Raw genomic sequence first — 17,176 nt, forward strand, 5'->3', positions numbered from 1 at the left:
CAGAAATGTATATATACATATATATATATATATATATATATATATATATATATATATATATATATATATATATATATATATATATATATATATATATCAAAAATGTATACCTACGAATATAAAATATTCTAGATATTCTAAGTAGATATAATTTTTCGAACGGTAGTTAAAATATGACTATAATTTTCAGAATAAAATGTCCATTTTGTTAATTTATTTAACATTTAAGTAACATTTCGATGCGTTTTACGGCCAAACACTAAATTTCAATTAAGAAAATGTCATCGGAGTTATGTTCACTGACAATTACACCTATCCATCTGTTTCTAAAAACCGAAATAACATCAAAGCGGTAGCACCTACGAGAATTTTGCCTAGTGTAATGAACCCCTCGAATAAAAATACAACCTGTGGCAGCCCACCCAGCTGTTCGGACTACTAAAAACACCTTAAAACCCCCAATTAGTTGTTAAAATAACTGCACGCTCCCTGTAGCACGAGTAAGCGCCAGTGTTACGTCACATCAACGTCACAAAGTGGGGAGGTAACCGGTGGAGGGGTGAGCACACTGCCTCTCTCTGTTATTGGCCAACCCCTTACTTACGACTTCCTAATATGGAACAGTGACTTCATTCATAAAAGTAAAGTCGTCGCGTTCGCCGATCAGTTCCCGATATCAGTTCGGTGCGAGTAGGTGCGCGATTCGTAACTAAACAGCAGAGAGCGTTATTTCTTATAGTTCAGTGCGCGCTTATTCGCGCTTTCGTTGAAAGTGCCCGGGTGGCGTAAAAACCAACCAAAAAGTGGCAAAATGATCATGGACACTTTAGATACGCTGCCTAATCAGCACCACCACCATCATCACCATTCTTCTGCATTTTTACTGACGGAAAGTGCCGCGGCGGCAGCTGCCGGACATCACTTTAACGTACTCAGTTTTGACACATGCTTATACAAAACAGGAACTAGCAGTAATAGTGGAGGTAGTCCAATACCCGCTTCGATTTGTTCCCCTTGCGAGGATCCTTCTCCTTCGGAGGCACAGCCTGGCGATCTAAACACCCCCGTTACAACTTCCAGCGACGCTCCTTCCTTCTTCGGGCCTAGTACTGTCGTGGAACCACCACCTATAACAGGTTAGTCCTCAAAATGTAACAGGTGCAAAATATACTTTGCTCTGGGCTATATTTACATCGACCGCAAACCGTGGCATGCATACAAGTGGATAAAAATAACTCTTGCCGGTATAATGTTATGTCTATAGTCTTGGAATCGCACAAACACACCAATATTGAGTTACGGAATTTAGGAACACGTTCCACTTCGAGATACAAGTCTCTCCTACAATTTATTAGCACTTAAAAGATGAAATAAGTGCTTGAGTTTCTGATTTTTACGATCTCGTCAGGAATAATGCCAAAGTTAGCATACACACATTCACGGTCATGCCTTTTATTGCTTATTAACAAGCGTTTTACATCACTTTTATAGACTCGCTGTTTGTAGTTTGAAGCTTATTGTTTTCTTGAAGTATACTACGGCTTTTAGTAAAAACAATCTTCTACAATTTTTAATTCTCTTTCCAATTTATTTATTTTTGATCTAACCAAACTTACAGCCGAGTATCTTTGTTTACTACCCAAGCATTAGTCACAAAATTTACAGAACTATGTGCTAAAAATTTATGTCCACTGAAAACTATCATCAATGAGCTTAAATAAAGAATTTAATTTGATTAGCAAAGCCGTTGGAGTAAGTACTAAATATAGACGCAAACGTGAGAAACTTTGTTCATTCATTAAAAATATCACAGTCGATAATAAATATCGCTATAGCCGAATTGTTTCACTTCCTCTCTTCCAAGAAAAAAATATTGATCTTGAATTGCTCGGCAAAGCGCAACGAAATATGAGAACAGCTGAGTGACAATTTATCGATGTGTAGTTATTTTATATAATAGGGTGTAATCTTTGTCAAACTGTTTTGTTTTTGTTATCTCTGATATTTTGTATTTATCGTGTTAGGTATTATGATAATATGTTATGTAGACTGGCATTATTTCATTTTATTTCTCACGCAACTGAATATTAGAGTATGTAATAGCTAACTGCTCAAAAATGCGAAAGTATGATTTTTACATCAATGTAATTCGTGTTGTGTAATTCAAGTGGAGTGGAATTTTTTTATTGTCGTTTGAAAAATACATATTTTTTACTGCTAAAATGCATCCCAATAACATTGCTCTTAATAAAGACAGTATCTAATATCACAATATACAAGGATCAATACGAACAAATATAAAGTAGGTAATACATTAAAAAATATTAAGAAATACTGGAAGAAGGAAAAGCATGTTCATTACGCTGATATTAATATAAGATTGTTTGAAAGACACTTAAATATTATGAAATATAGTTATAATAATATTAAAATTGTATATTCACGTATTGTGTGGAAGACGGCAAAAGAACCAATGTCTGTTCTGCTCTCCTGCTATTCCTCCCTTACGGCTACTATTATTATATTAATACTTAAAGGGCAAATAAACTACAGACACTCAGTTTTTTCATTGGAAAATCAATTGGTACCTTTTTGCATAATTCAAATTATATTAGAACATATTTCAACGAGCTGATGTTAACAGCTGTTACCAACTACCCACACGTTTATACAATTTATCAATTAGGTATTTCATAATCATGATTTTAGTAATACGGAAACGATTTTAACTAACATTATCCTTCTGATTGCCACGGTAATTAAGCTTGTATGCGGGTGTTTTAGTTAATTAAAGTAGATGAACGCTGGAAAAGAGGCTGTGTTTTTAATATTAACAAAATATTTTAACAAAAAAAATTTTAAAATATAGATACTATGAGTTAGTGAAAAACCAAAGAGAAAAAAGATATTTAAAGTTTGATAAGTGTCTGCTATTTGTATGATTGGTTAGGTCTTTTTGTTTCATTACTACCAATGTTGTTTATTTCTTATTTTTTGTATTTCTGTTTTTATTTACGTCGATTTCGTAGTCATTCTTCAAGGATCTATTAAAAATAACATCTATGTTAAATATTTTAAATGACATTTAAATAAAAGACGAATATTTAATTTTTGGTCTCATTTAGGCATTCTATTTTTAAAATGATTCATTTGATTAAAAACCACTGGGTATCTAGTGACAGATTATTCTGTATACCCCGATGAAAGAGTCTAGAAGACGAGTAGAACTTGTTTACGTTTCGAAAAAGATCAAAATACATAGACATAGGTAGACTTGATCGATTTCAAACGTGGTGTTAGCAGCGTTGCTTAATACTATTTTGTATAATTAAAAAAAAATTATAAGCAGCACAATAATTAAACAGAGAAGACTGGAACAATACATAAATTGAAAGTATTTGATTATGCTTACATTCATGAAATCAACTTTTTAAAGCAGCTGCAATTTCTTTGCCAATTTTCACTAAATACTCTAGTCGTCAAAGACGAAAATGCCATTGGACCTCTAAAAATTATACAAACAAGCTAAATTTTGCCGAGAATAATAATTTTGAGCCCCAAAAACCTCCCTCGCTGAGGGGTAAAAACGCAAAAAAATCGATTTACCAAGATTCTGTATACCCTAGAAAAAAATGTTTCAAATAAAAAATGTAGCTGAGATAATTTTAAATAAAAATGTTTATAAGCATTTTTCTGTGTAGAATGAATTTGCGTTTTTTATTCATATTTCAAATGTTTCATATTTGTTACCACAACTCAAAATTGAAATTTCTAAATCTCTAAAAATGGAAATTTTACTACAACTGGTCAATGAGAGTGATAAATTTTATTGATCTTACGAAAATCGTAAAAAATAGCAAAAATCGCGCCACGTTAGTTTATTTAACAACTTTATAAAAACTGAGTTTCTTCTCGATAAAATACAATAACTGCATACGAAACACACACTCTTTGACTTTAAAACACGTCTTGATTTTTATCGATAGAACATTTGGATCAAAAGATATCGAATTTTGATCATTGAATTCGCGCGCGTAACTGACATGCAAAATCGACGGTCGCTTCAAGCGTTGTTTCTAAGAGAACGGTTCATTCTACACAAAAAATGGTTATAACCATTTTTATTTAAAATTATCTCAGCTACATTTTTTATTTAAATCATTTTTTTCTACGGTGTACAGATTCCTGGTAAATCGATTTTTTTGCATTTTTACCCTCTTGCGAGGGAGGTTTTAGGGGGAAACCCGTGGTTTAAAGTGATAAACTTTTTTGCATTTTTTTTTGGGTCCCAAAATTAATATCCTCTGTAAAATTCAGCTTGTTCGTATGATTTTTAGTGGCCAACTCTCTGACGACTGGACTAAAAAACAATGACGAAAAAACAGTTTGATTCTATAATAACATAGTAAAAAATATATGCAACAGAAAAATACATAGTATCAACAAACATGAAGCACTAAAAAATAATATGTAGTGATTATCATCACAATAAAGGTAAGATTGAACATCATCGAACCCACAGAAAAGAAAAGATTGTCAAAAGAGAACAGAAAAGTATTTTACCTGAAAAAGAGGACCCTGGCTAAGAAAATCTGAGGAAGATGAGGTTATGATAAAGACACAAATCCTTGTGAAACATGCCCAAATAAAGGATGAGAGCAACATTTAAACTTTTTATTGCAGTTGAAGACTTATAATAATTATACCAAACAAATATTTTTGAACAGTCGTTTAAATCTACAAATAACGTTTCCAGAAAGCATAAAACTTGAGAATGTATTTTTATTTCCATAAAAAAGACTCCAAAAATATAAGTTTAAACACGTATCAATAGAAGAAGAAGCACATATGCACATGAAAAACTTCCAATTCTTCAATATGACCACGAAGCCTACAAAATAATAATGTTCTGTAAGTTTGCTGTATGAAAAAAGAAAAAAAAAGGAAAAGACATAAAGAAAGCAAAAATGTTTAAAAAAAAACAGAATTTTATCAATATATTAATTCAAATTTGTTTTTTTATATACAAAAATGTTTTAAGACAAATTATTTGCAAAAAAATCCCAATCTTCAGGTTGAAAATACTGTATGTACCAAATATTAATCTAATTTTATCTTTGTGGTCAAAAATCTGTGGATTCAATCTCAAATTTTAAAGCAGAATATATCATTACTTCATAATAGTTTGATGATATCATGTAGCAAAAATGTATTGACAATGTAAGTCTTACTTAACTTAGTCGAACCAGTAATAAATTATACATGCGCTGGAGCATTAAGTGTTTTCCCATTCATTCGACTCAGCTAAACATTCGTACGGCTGTAAGATTGATAAAATATATATAATTTTGTTGTTTATACATGGTTATGCACGTTTAAGAAATTATTGAATAATTCATCTATAATATACGTAAACTGTTCTTCGTATTTATTCACTCAAACCTTTTCATCCCATTTTCCTGCTTACATTAAGTATCTTCTTTCCTTACTATTTTAATGTGAATAAGCCACAATTGAAGTTTATTGAGGTATTAATTTCCACTTCGGAAATCGTTTTCACAATACAAACATTACTAAATTAAGCAAAATTTATTTTTTGTTAAATTAAATGACGTTTAGCAAACGTCATTTTATTTTTTTATACATTTTTTCTGACAACTCGAGAACGACTGGACCGATTTTTTCAATTTTTATTTGGCAATATTTTTAGAAGTCCATAGAAGGTTTAAACGGTAAAATATATCATGAAATTTTCAGGAGAATAGTAAAAACAACAATTTTATTTTCACATACAGGTATATAATATACTCGTTCTTTGGATTGACGATTTATTTTTTTCCTTTTCACGCGAATATCTGGACTCGATTCCCCTCCTAAGAGAATTTGTTTATTTTTTAAATCCATTATAAAGAAATATATAATATAAAATAATATGTAATTAAAAAAAAAATTAGGATTTTTTAAATTTGAAAGAACTTAAAGGTGTGTTATTATAAAATAAGTATTAACAATTCAGTAATAAGCAGATATAAAATTTCATTTACCCACATATAGTAATACCGCGCTATAAGATTTATTCACTTCTGTCGGTACTCTCCAAGTGTCACGCGCCATTTTTAGCTAAACAATGTTGTTAAAACATTGTCCGATCTGGAAACCTTATATATAAGTATATATTCGACTCAATTTTATTCTATTTTCTCTCATTATTCAAGTGATAATATTTTCGTCTTTAGTAGATGCATAAAACAATTATCCTAGTCCCGTCCTCGGTCTTGTTTTACTGATTACATTTGGCCATTAAATCCAATTAATTCGCCGAATAGACCAGATTCTAGCGAATTTAGTGTAACTCTCCCGTTTTACCCAATAAATTCCTGCAACAAGTGTCACCATCTGCGAGAATGTGGGTCTAGCCCAAGCATGGCGTTGGGCGACGGCGCAAGCTGGTCGGATATGATCAATACTGCGGCAGGCCATTGATAGAGTTTGAGCGCTAAGGCTTTCATTCAAGAAAATTTTACTATGATGTAACGCCATCATGGCGGGTCTGTTAATGTCAAGTGCATGGTTCATTGTCGGTATTAATCGATAGAGTAAACTGCTTTGTGAGAATCAATTGGGAAAAGTATGCCAAATGTTACAGTTGCCCCCATTTTGTACTGTTAGAGTTAAAATTAAAAAAAATGACAATGTATAGGTATACATATTATACTTCGTTCGAAAATTATTGATAGAACATATTTTACGACGCAGCTAATAATCCCGGACGTAATAGTGAAAGAAATGTTCATGAAAATAAACATAAAATTTCTCATTGTAAATTACTTCCGTCAATATGTAAATCTACTGTGTAGAATTGTTAGTTTAGTACTAATAGCGACAAAACTCCACAAAATTCACAATTGCACACGAAATAAAGTTACTATTATAGTTGACGATCTTATAGTTTACATTAGAATTTGTAATATATCTCTTGCTACAAAAATCCTTCAGTCGTTTCTTTACAAACTGGAAATATGGTCCCTAAAATGTAGTTTTGGTTTTACCAGTGAAAAGACCTATTTTATTATCTTTAATAAAAATAAAACTAATAGCAAACCTATCTTAATTTTAAATGATATTAACATAAAACAAGTAGATTTAACAGACTTTATAGGATTGAGATTCGACAGCCACTTGAAATGGAGAGATCATATTAAAAAGATAGCGTTATCCTGTCAGCCAAAAATGAACCTCCTTCAAATACTTTCTAACAGAAATTGGGTTGCTGATACAACTTTTCTTTTAGATTTATATCGGTCACTCATCCGTAGAAATTTAGAATGTGGCGCAATATGCTACTCAACTGCTAGTAAAAAAGTTTTTAAGGTCTTAGACGTTGTCCAAAGCAAATTAGTCCAGTGGCAAGTCTTCAATCTGCACTAAACTGTATAGCAATATTAACAACCCTACCTGCTCCTACATACAAATAGCATCTCCACAAAAGAAACAGACAATCAAGGTATTTAACCTATAATAAATTATAGATATAACACCAATTTCTTCTTAATAATAACTTCTTCTTTCTCTTTAAAAGCTCTTGTGTTTATTCAATGGTAGCTTGATTGATACTTCTATGGAAGGTTGTCACTTCATATTTTGGGCGCTCAGTCGAAAATTCATCACCATTTGGTGATTTATCTCTTGCTATTAGTTTTCTCTATTCTATTTAAGTGATTATTCCATTTTTTTGCTTAATATCCACTCATTTATGTCCTCTACGTATATATTTTCTTCTTTTGTCTTCACGCCTCGTTCGATCTCTCAGCGTATTTCCTGTAGTTCTGCTCTGTATTCTGATCAATTCCGTTTCCAATAGTCTTTGTGTTGTGGCTGTGCTGTGTCTTTTTTCTGATACTTAAGTAATTATTGCTTTTCAATTATGGTCATATTCTATCAACAAATTCGTGTTGCTGCAGACACAATGTCATGTTCTTAGATGATCCGTGGGTGGGTTTGGTTATGCCATTATTCATACCTGTTCTATATACCCATAGGACGTTAACTATCAGCAATTGGAAAGTGCCTTGTCGGGGATGAGAACTTCTCGACCAAGTCTATCCTGTGTTAAGTGAAGGTGAACTCAGGCTCATAGTCCCAGACCGACACGGCTTAAAAAATGTTAAACAGTCCTAGAATTGTTTGTAGGATTGTGGAAATAATCTAAAACCGAACTAATTTTCTAATTTGTACGAAGAGTAGGACCTAAATCGTTCGAGTAAGCTAAATCGTTTATATTTTAATAGTAAAAAATTATTTAAGTCATTAAATACGTAAGCATGTTCCGAGCTTAGCTACTCATTTGGTATGGTTAAGTAGTCTAAAAGGGATATAAGAAGTTTTCAGCTGGAAGTGAGAACACTTTTTACAAAGGCACAAAAACATCATCTACGTAGTTGCTAATTTAAGAACTTATTCTAAGAAGCAGGCTGCAGAGCATCTTTTTAAGCAAGAAAAATCTAAATTTCTTCATGAGCGACATCTCGATGAAATCCGGCAAGACTCTGTCGAAAATACAGCGTCGAACTATTTGTTAACATCAGACAGATGTTTCCGGAAATAGAGGGTTTCCTAGTTTCCATTCAGGATCAGGTTATTCCAACCAAAAATTACCTAAAACGTGTTATCAAAGTCCCTCAGGTCCAAAATGTCAAATGCTGATATGAGTGTTAAGTCTAATAAATCATCCAACATCTTACCGGGGGCTAATAGGCATTTGTGGAAACTGATTATACAGAACACCATGACTCAGTAAGAAAGATTATTCACCAAGAACTAGCCAATAAACTGACACTTTTTCAAACCAACCATCTCCCTTATTATCAATAAGTTAACTAGGAGTTATACTGAAACCGTATTGGGCTTACAGATCAACCTGTGGCACATGATAGACCGCATCATCCGGATTAAAAAACTAATTAGATAAACAACACTAATGGTTGTAGCGATAAATTTGCTATACATGATAATAATTTTCGTGTTAAATACAATAAGAAGATCATCAAGTACAGAGACCTTGAAGCAATGAAGAATTTAAACTACTCAGGCGATACCTTTTATTTTCTCTATTACTGGAGTCATTCCGAAGAACCTCCTATAGAACGTAAAACAGGTAGGTTTTAGTGAACATCTATATAAGACAATGCAGAGAGCTTAATCCTTTTAACACCTCAGGTATCTGGGGTGGATTTTTCCCTTAAAAGGAGTTAGAGTTGTATGACTTAGATGAAAGAGATAAAAGAGTTTGGATATATATAAGGTAAAGCAATCACTGCCAGCTATTATGTATCTAAATATTCAAGGATTTAGCACAAATAAAATATAGTTATCATGGATAACAAGCCATGAATTGTTTAAAGCAGAATAACGAGAAATAATATGAAAGGACGAAGTTATTTCTAGGTGAATAAATAATATTTTTAGTGTTAAATTCTGTTGTTAGTCTCAATATTTTATATTTTGTGTCAAGAAACAAAAATGAAATCTCAGTCTGGTTTTCTTTAAATTTTGTCGTAATAGTCTCTAACTAGTTCGTTTTCTTAGTTTGTTTTCTTATTCTATTAATTTCTGTATTATATTTCGACTAGAACTGATATCTAATATCCTGTTGATTGTGTTCATTTATACCATTTATCGATGGCTTAAATAGAAATATGTTAGAACTTTATCAAAGGGGAAATTATGCACAAGATATCGGAACTTAGCTTCTAAAAATAAATATCACAATAATTTTTACTTCAAATATAAACGAATTCAATTCAATATGGTACAATTCGAATTCAAATGGTTATACCATTATTTATACCTGTCCTATATACACTCTTCTTCTTTTTTTATGTAGACCTGACTCTGTCTGTTTTTCAATGCTCCTCCAGTATGTTGTCGTTCCATCGTTTTCGTGGTCTTCCTCCAGATCGTCTTCATATTGGTAAACCATCTCTTGGTGTCTTTACTATTCTATTTGTTGTTCATTCGGCTTATATGTTCGTTCCATTCTACTCTTGTATTTCTTACCCAGTTCTTGATGTTCTCCACCTTGCATCCACGTCGTATACCATCAATTTTTCATCTCTGCTATTTCTGATATCCTTTTTTATTTCTCCATGTTGTTTCATTCAGGCAACTTGATACTCTGTTTGCTCTATTCCACTTTTGTTTCGAACTTTTGGTAGCTAGATAATGTAATGCATAGATATTTAAACTCCATCACTTGTTCTATTATCGGACCTTCCAGATCTAATTTACGTCTTAGTAAATTTGCTCTTATAACCATGCATTTTGTCTTTTTTCGGGAAATTTACATGTTAAATTTTCTGGCGGTTATAATAAATTGGTGCAGCATATGTTGTAAATCATCTTCACTTTGAGAGAGTAGTATTGCGTCGTCTGGATAGCAGATTATTTTAAGTTGTTTTTCTCCCATTGGTATCCTTTTTTAGTTCTTACTTTTAGTTACTTTTTTATTATTTTATCCATACACCGAACAATAGAGGTCTCAGGCAATCTCCCTGTCTTATCTCATTGTCAGCTTCAATAGAATCAGTTAGTTCTTTTTAGAGGTCTACGTTTCGTGGACCCTTAAGGTCCACGAAACATAGATAAGCCAGTTTGTTGTATTCTAATGATTTCTCTTGTACTTGCCTCATTATAAATATAGCGTCGGTGCAGTATCTTTCCAACCTAAAACCTTGTTTTAGGTATTACGATGCGTGATCACCATTATTGAGGAAATCTGTTTTGTTCTAATATTTTTTGGATTAGTTTTAGTTGTGGTTTGGTTAGATCTTCTCCTCCGTACTTTAGAAGTTCGTTCGGTATTCTGTCCTCTCCTGGTGATTTTCTATTTTTTAATTTCCTTAATGCTTCCTTCACCTTTTCCTCCTCAATATTTATTTCTTCGTTTGCCGTCACATCTAGTATTGGTGGTTCATTATCGACGCTTTTAGCAAATAGGGAGCAAAAGTAGTCTGCCCATATTTCCTTCTGAATGTGTTTCGTTTTTATTAATTCCTTCATTTTTTTTTTCTTTGTCCCCTGATTATTCTTTATATTTCTTTTTGTGGTCCGTAGAAGTCGTGTTCCATTTGTTTTGAGAAGCTCTGTCAGTGTTGTCTTTTTAATTGTCTAACTAAAGTATTAGTTTCATTTTTGATTCGTTTATAGTGGTTGTACGCCAGTTATGTTTGTTGTGTTCTGTACCCACATAAGCAGAATGGAGGAGACCCGTGTCGTCAGAATAGCAGAAGATAAGTCACCAATCGGCAGAAGAAGTATCGGACGACCGCGCAAAAGATGGAGTGAGAACCTCCCATAGAGCTATTAATCCGCCAATGAACATGCATATTGCTTATAAAGAGGAAGAAGAAGAAGTGTTCTGTATTGTAAAAAGGCTTTCTTCTTTTCTTCACATTATGTCTTCTGTGAAGACAAATTTCTGTCTTCTAACTAATAAACAACCCTCTTTTCACCCCCACCTTTTACCCATCTTTTTTACCCAATTTACAAATTTTCCTAGATGAGAAATTCTAGTAAGTAATTCTGTCCGTCTAAGCTTGGCAACACCTAGGAAAAGGCATTTTCTAGATTGTCGTTATTTGCATCATAACTGATTACTTTTTATCTCTAGTTTGTTACTTTTAAAAATCTTAAAATCATGATGGTTTCGGACCTTGTTCATCGCCTACCATAAAAAGTTTAAAAAATTTTTATTGATATAAATTTTCGAAAAATTTTAGAAAAATTATTTCTTGGTTTACTTTTTTGGAGCCTTGGCCTAAGAACACACTTCAAACTAACTACTGGTTTCCATTTACATGATATTTTATTGCAGAATGACAAAAATGTCCGATTTATCAGGAAAAGTCATTAACTTGTCTGATTAATAAAGTATTGTTCTTTAAGAACGTGTTCCTAAAATTAATTATTAATTATTTCTTATTTTTGACTGAAAAACATAAATTTGAATAAATAATCTATGATTTATTCTTCCTCTACTACTTGATATCTACAAAATATCCATGATTATAACATTTTTTAGATGTTTTTCGACGATTATATATTAGAAAATAGCTTTCAACTGTTAATTTTGCCAAATCCATTGACAAAACATATTATGCGCATAAGTTTCTAATTTAAAAATCTGATATGCCTAATAACATTTAAAATATAACTTGTTTTAACTCGAGTCTAATGCGACTTTGAAATAATTTGAATATTCCATTCATTATAAAAAACGAATAAAATATCCTAGTAAAATGTAGGTTAAGTTAATTCTACGAGGCAAAAACAAGTCGTATAAATAGAAATTCTTTATCTGAAAAAGTATCAAATTCACAATAAAAATTCATTCACAAAACACAAGATGAATGAAATCTCGATATCAGCAGTCTGTCGTTTTATGTTACCTAAGTTGCTTTTTACACTCATTAAAAATTTAATCTCGTTTATTACAGGTTCCTTGGATCCTGAAGAATTGTCAATCGAGCAACAACATACCAGCCCACACCATTCGCCTAGCAGTCATATCACGGAGCGTGCGACGCCCCAGGATTCCGCTTTGTCGCCGAGTTTGAGGGAAGAAGAAAACACAAATCACAGTACTTTAAGTATGTATCCGCATTCGAGTAACAACAACATGGCAAAATTACAACACCGTACCATCTACACATCAGCTGGCAGTCCGAATATGTCGGGTAGTATACAGATGCAGAGTGGCAGCCCATTAGGAATGCCTAATCAGGGTATGGCTCATTCGCCGTCCGCAGTGAACCAATGGTTATTATCTTCAGGTGATAAACCTATGTACCCGTCGATGTTTGGTCTACTACAAGGTTCATCGCAAAGCCCTCAACAACAGTATCCTTCTGCTACACCCAGTCCAGCAGGACCACAATACGATGACAGGTCGCAAACAGATCAACTTATGTTCAGTACGGATTGCAGCAGTAACTTGGCACTCAAACAGCCACCATCTTATCCAAGCTGTTCGGGTACCAGTACCAATATCCAGCTGGATATGCAGCAAGATCTAGTATACTCCAGGGTGGGCCAACCAATGGGCACGCCCAAGTACCAGTGGGAAAGTCAGGACTATGGCGGCCAAAGTTCTAGTGCATTAGTGATCCCAGGGCCATCTTCTCTCATTCCGAAACAAGAACCTTTTAGTGGCTCGTGTAGTGATCTTGGACAGAGTTCTAGTTCGAATTACAACGTGCAATTAGCCGAATACAACCCTTCGACGAGCAAGGGTCACGAGATTCTTAGTCAAGTTTACCAGCAGAGTCCGATTCCTCTGAAACTCGTACCGGTGAAACCCCGAAAGTATCCAAATAGGCCTAGCAAAACCCCCGTACACGAGCGGCCGTATGCGTGCCCCGTCGAAAACTGTGATCGAAGGTTCTCGAGGTCGGATGAACTAACGAGACATATCAGAATACATACGGGACAAAAACCGTTCCAGTGTAGGATCTGTATGAGAAGTTTTTCGAGGTCCGACCACCTGACGACGCATATAAGGACACACACCGGCGAAAAACCCTTCTCGTGCGATATATGTGGCAGAAAGTTTGCGAGGAGCGACGAGAAGAAACGACACGCAAAGGTAATATTCTAATTTACATCTTTTTTAGCTCAATTTTAAACAAAATTGTTAGAAATACGACTATTTTCAAATCAAGCCGAGATTCAAACCGTGAGCGCTAGCACGCCTGGCAGGCAATCTTATCAAAGCTTTTATGAGTTTTATTCGACTACTGCTATCACGAATAAATATGTCACCTTTTAAATGCTCACTTTTCATTACTTATGATTTTGTATTTGTAACTTTTTTATCATCTAAAGCCAATTTTTTGAAAATTTTATGCATTCTTAACATTGTTTTCCTTTTTTTATACAATATTTTGTGACCTCCTTCTTTTGCCTTTAACTTTACTCAGTAACGTTATAGTCCAGTCGGATTAGATAAAAAAGGACTAACTTTGCATGGCGAGCTGCCCCAAATTTTATTACCCTAACTTTTAGAGGGAGGTCGATAGTGGTGTAAATTTTAAATCGCGACTAATTCCACCCCTTCCATTAGCCGCCATCTTGAATTTAAAGGAGAACCGTTTTTGCTTAATATCTCCGCCATTTTCAACTTTTTGACAAAAATGGTACGGACTGAAATTGTTGTAAATGAGATTTCCTACAATTTATTTTTATAATTTTTTTTGTGCGGTCGATATTTTCCGAGTTAAGGGGGAAAATATTGGAAGGGAGGAAGCATAAACAGGAACGAACCTACGACCTTAAATAGTGATTCTAGCAAAAAAATTAAGGAAATCAAAATTGTATAAAATATTATTTCCATCATTTTTGCTTATGTACATTTATTTTGTAAAGTTAATAATACACGAGAAAATTCAATAATTATGCGTTTTCAGTTCCTATCCCTTTTGTCTAAAAGTTGGAAATGGCGAAGATATTGGACAAAAACGCTTTTCCTTTAAATTCAAGATGGCGGCTATCCCAAGGGCAGAATTCAGTATCGATTTTACATTTACACTACTAAGTTTAAATAATAAAATTTGGGGCAGCTTACCAAGCAAAGTCAAATAATATCCCGACTGGACTATAATTTAACAACTTCTCCAAACTCTAAAGAACATAATTTTAATGACATTATTTACATTTTTTTAAATTTCGATTTCTATCATTCTGTTCACTCCTAGCATCCATAACACAACTTCCTACAAAAATAAAGAATATTTGTATATTTTATAAACTGATTATGTGCCTATGTAGTGACATAGTTTTTTCTTCTCCGAAAACGGAATCTTCTGCAGCCAATTCATTATTGAGCAAATTACATTAACACCTGTTGTATATAACACCCGATTGATCTTGTATTTGACCCTAGTTTACTCAGGGTTTTTGTATCAATGCAACATCGATTCATCTTATATCAGCAGTAAGTTTGCCGAAGCTTTTCCTGTTTGCTTACACATTCTACCCAATGAAGACGATAGTGTTACTTCCCGCACTTTGTTTCTTCTTTTTCTTTCTTTTTATGTATACATGACTATATCTGTTTTTTAATCTGCCTCCAGTAAGATTGTCGTTCCATCGTTTTCGTGGTCTTTCTACTGATCATCTTTCTATTGGGAAATAATCTCTAACCATCTTTACAAATCTATTTGTTGTTATTCGGCTTATATGATCGTTTCATTCTACTCTTCTATTTCTTATCCAGTTCTTGATGTTCTCCACCTTGCATCTACGTCGTATACCTATCTGTCCTTTTAGCTCTGTCCTATAGTGCCTTGCCATCAATTTGTTTAAGGGTTTTGCTAAAAAATTATCAATGTTTGCAACCTATCAATCGTAAAAACGAATACTTTTTAAAGAAACTATGAACAGATTTTATTGAGTGCAGTAATCGAAGCACAAATCTGATCGTTCTGCCATGATGGGTTTCTTTCCATTGGGATGCCATTCTTTATAAGGTTAATTTACCCTTTTTAAGTCGCACTTGAATTTCGCCTACTGTATACAAGATATAATAATAATCGTAGAATTTGAACATAATGACCAACCTCTTTTATTAAATATCTCTAATAAATCTTTATTGTTATGTTTTTTCTTATCCAATCTAGATACTATTGGGCCCTTATCTCTTGCGGTAGGCTGTCGTGGCTCCACCATAGGCCGATCAAACACCAGCCGTATTTTAGTCTAAGTAGCAGATTCATTTAGAATTTTAAACTACTGTTGATCATTTCGGGACTGAAGCGAATGCTAGTCGACCGCCTGCCCCGCTTGGCTATCTGACCGACATATAAAATTTATATACGTTTCTTAAAACTATAACCAAAAGTATGTTTAGATGCAAAACCAATTGTTTATTTTTAAATAATAAACCAATCTTAAATTTCATCTTTACACTACACTATTGTGTGCAATCTTAACATCTCATTTCATATTCCTAGGAAGTTAATTTGCCATCAGTTGTAGCTGTTCTGCTTTCTTGTACGGATCTTGTATTGTAATTTCAATTTTTATATCTGTCAATCAGTTTCTTGTGTTCAGAGAAACAATGGCATTTGTGATTGAAGTATACAAGATTAAAATCGCAGAAGAGGGTGTCAGATCTATTTTATAAATAAAAACGGGCTGTGAATTGTTTAGTTCTATTATAATATACTTTTGGCAAAATTTATTCAAAGGGCAAAAAAGAGTAAGTAAGTGAAGGATGCTAAAAGAACTTTTAAAATGTACACAAATTAATTTAAAGCAGCTATTTGGAGTCATGTGAAGAGTAGTAATAGATAAAGCTATTATTAAAAAATCAAGTATGTCATAGTAATGATCATGCTATAAATATAGATTTTAGAAATAAACAAGAGACGATAGAAAGAACATTTTTATGTACGGCCATTCCGAAACATACTAAATATTTCGCAAGCAGGGGTATTGATCGCTATCGAGACTTGGAAAAGAACTGCAAAAGGAGTTCAATCACAGAGTAATAGCCACTGAATATTACAATGAGTAAATACATCGGTGGTGCTACAAAATCAGACGTTTCTTTTAGTTTCTCAGTGATTTACTCTAGAATCTGAAATTAGTTATGGTGGTACTTATATCGAACATACCAACTACAATTCATGGTTCAATTGTAGCCGCGGTTATTTGAAATTGTTTCTTTCAGAAGTTTCGTTTGCAACTGAGGCATTATTAAATGTCAGAAAAAACAATTCTAAAATATGGACTGTAAATTCCGTTTATAAATCACCTTTAATTACCGAAGACTTGGCGATCTTCGGTCTGTGCGGTGAGTCCCGTAATTTGTAAACAAAGCAACGCGGTTCAAAAGAGTTCGGACGTTGGTGCGCAACAAGTACCTATATATATTAAGTGCCATGGGAATGGCCCGATTACATTTTGACGCGCTAACCTTGAAACTCAACCCTTCAAGTCGGTAATGCCATTTCGCGCGCCGTTGGATCTCGGCTTTACAAAATACCTTCCGCTAAAGCCGAATTCCTTAATCAGAAAAGCTCTTAATACTTGCAAGACAAAAAACAAACCATAAAATGTGATTTACAAAAGAGATAAATTGTACTATTAGTACTAGTAAAATAAAATATGTAGTACC

At 33.4% G+C, this 17,176-nt stretch overlaps 1 protein-coding gene across 3 annotated transcripts in view; it reads left to right on the forward strand.

Annotated features, from left to right (window-relative positions):
• Positions 1-17,176, forward strand: part of sr (zinc finger domain-containg protein striped) — a 115,028-nt gene that overhangs the window by 86,737 nt on the left and 11,115 nt on the right. For 2 of the 3 annotated variants that reach the window (XM_072530504.1, XM_072530503.1), the window contains exon 3: positions 12,495-13,642. In XM_072530504.1, the coding sequence (XP_072386605.1) occupies positions 12,495-13,642 (1,148 nt within the window). Of the gene's footprint in view, positions 1-654; positions 1,137-12,494; positions 13,643-17,176 lie in introns of those variants that run through there. The other variant, XM_072530502.1, reaches the window with a different exon arrangement.

Source organism: Diabrotica undecimpunctata, chromosome 4 (assembly GCF_040954645.1).
Source record: "Diabrotica undecimpunctata isolate CICGRU chromosome 4, icDiaUnde3, whole genome shotgun sequence".
Lineage (NCBI taxonomy): Eukaryota > Metazoa > Arthropoda > Insecta > Coleoptera > Chrysomelidae > Diabrotica > Diabrotica undecimpunctata.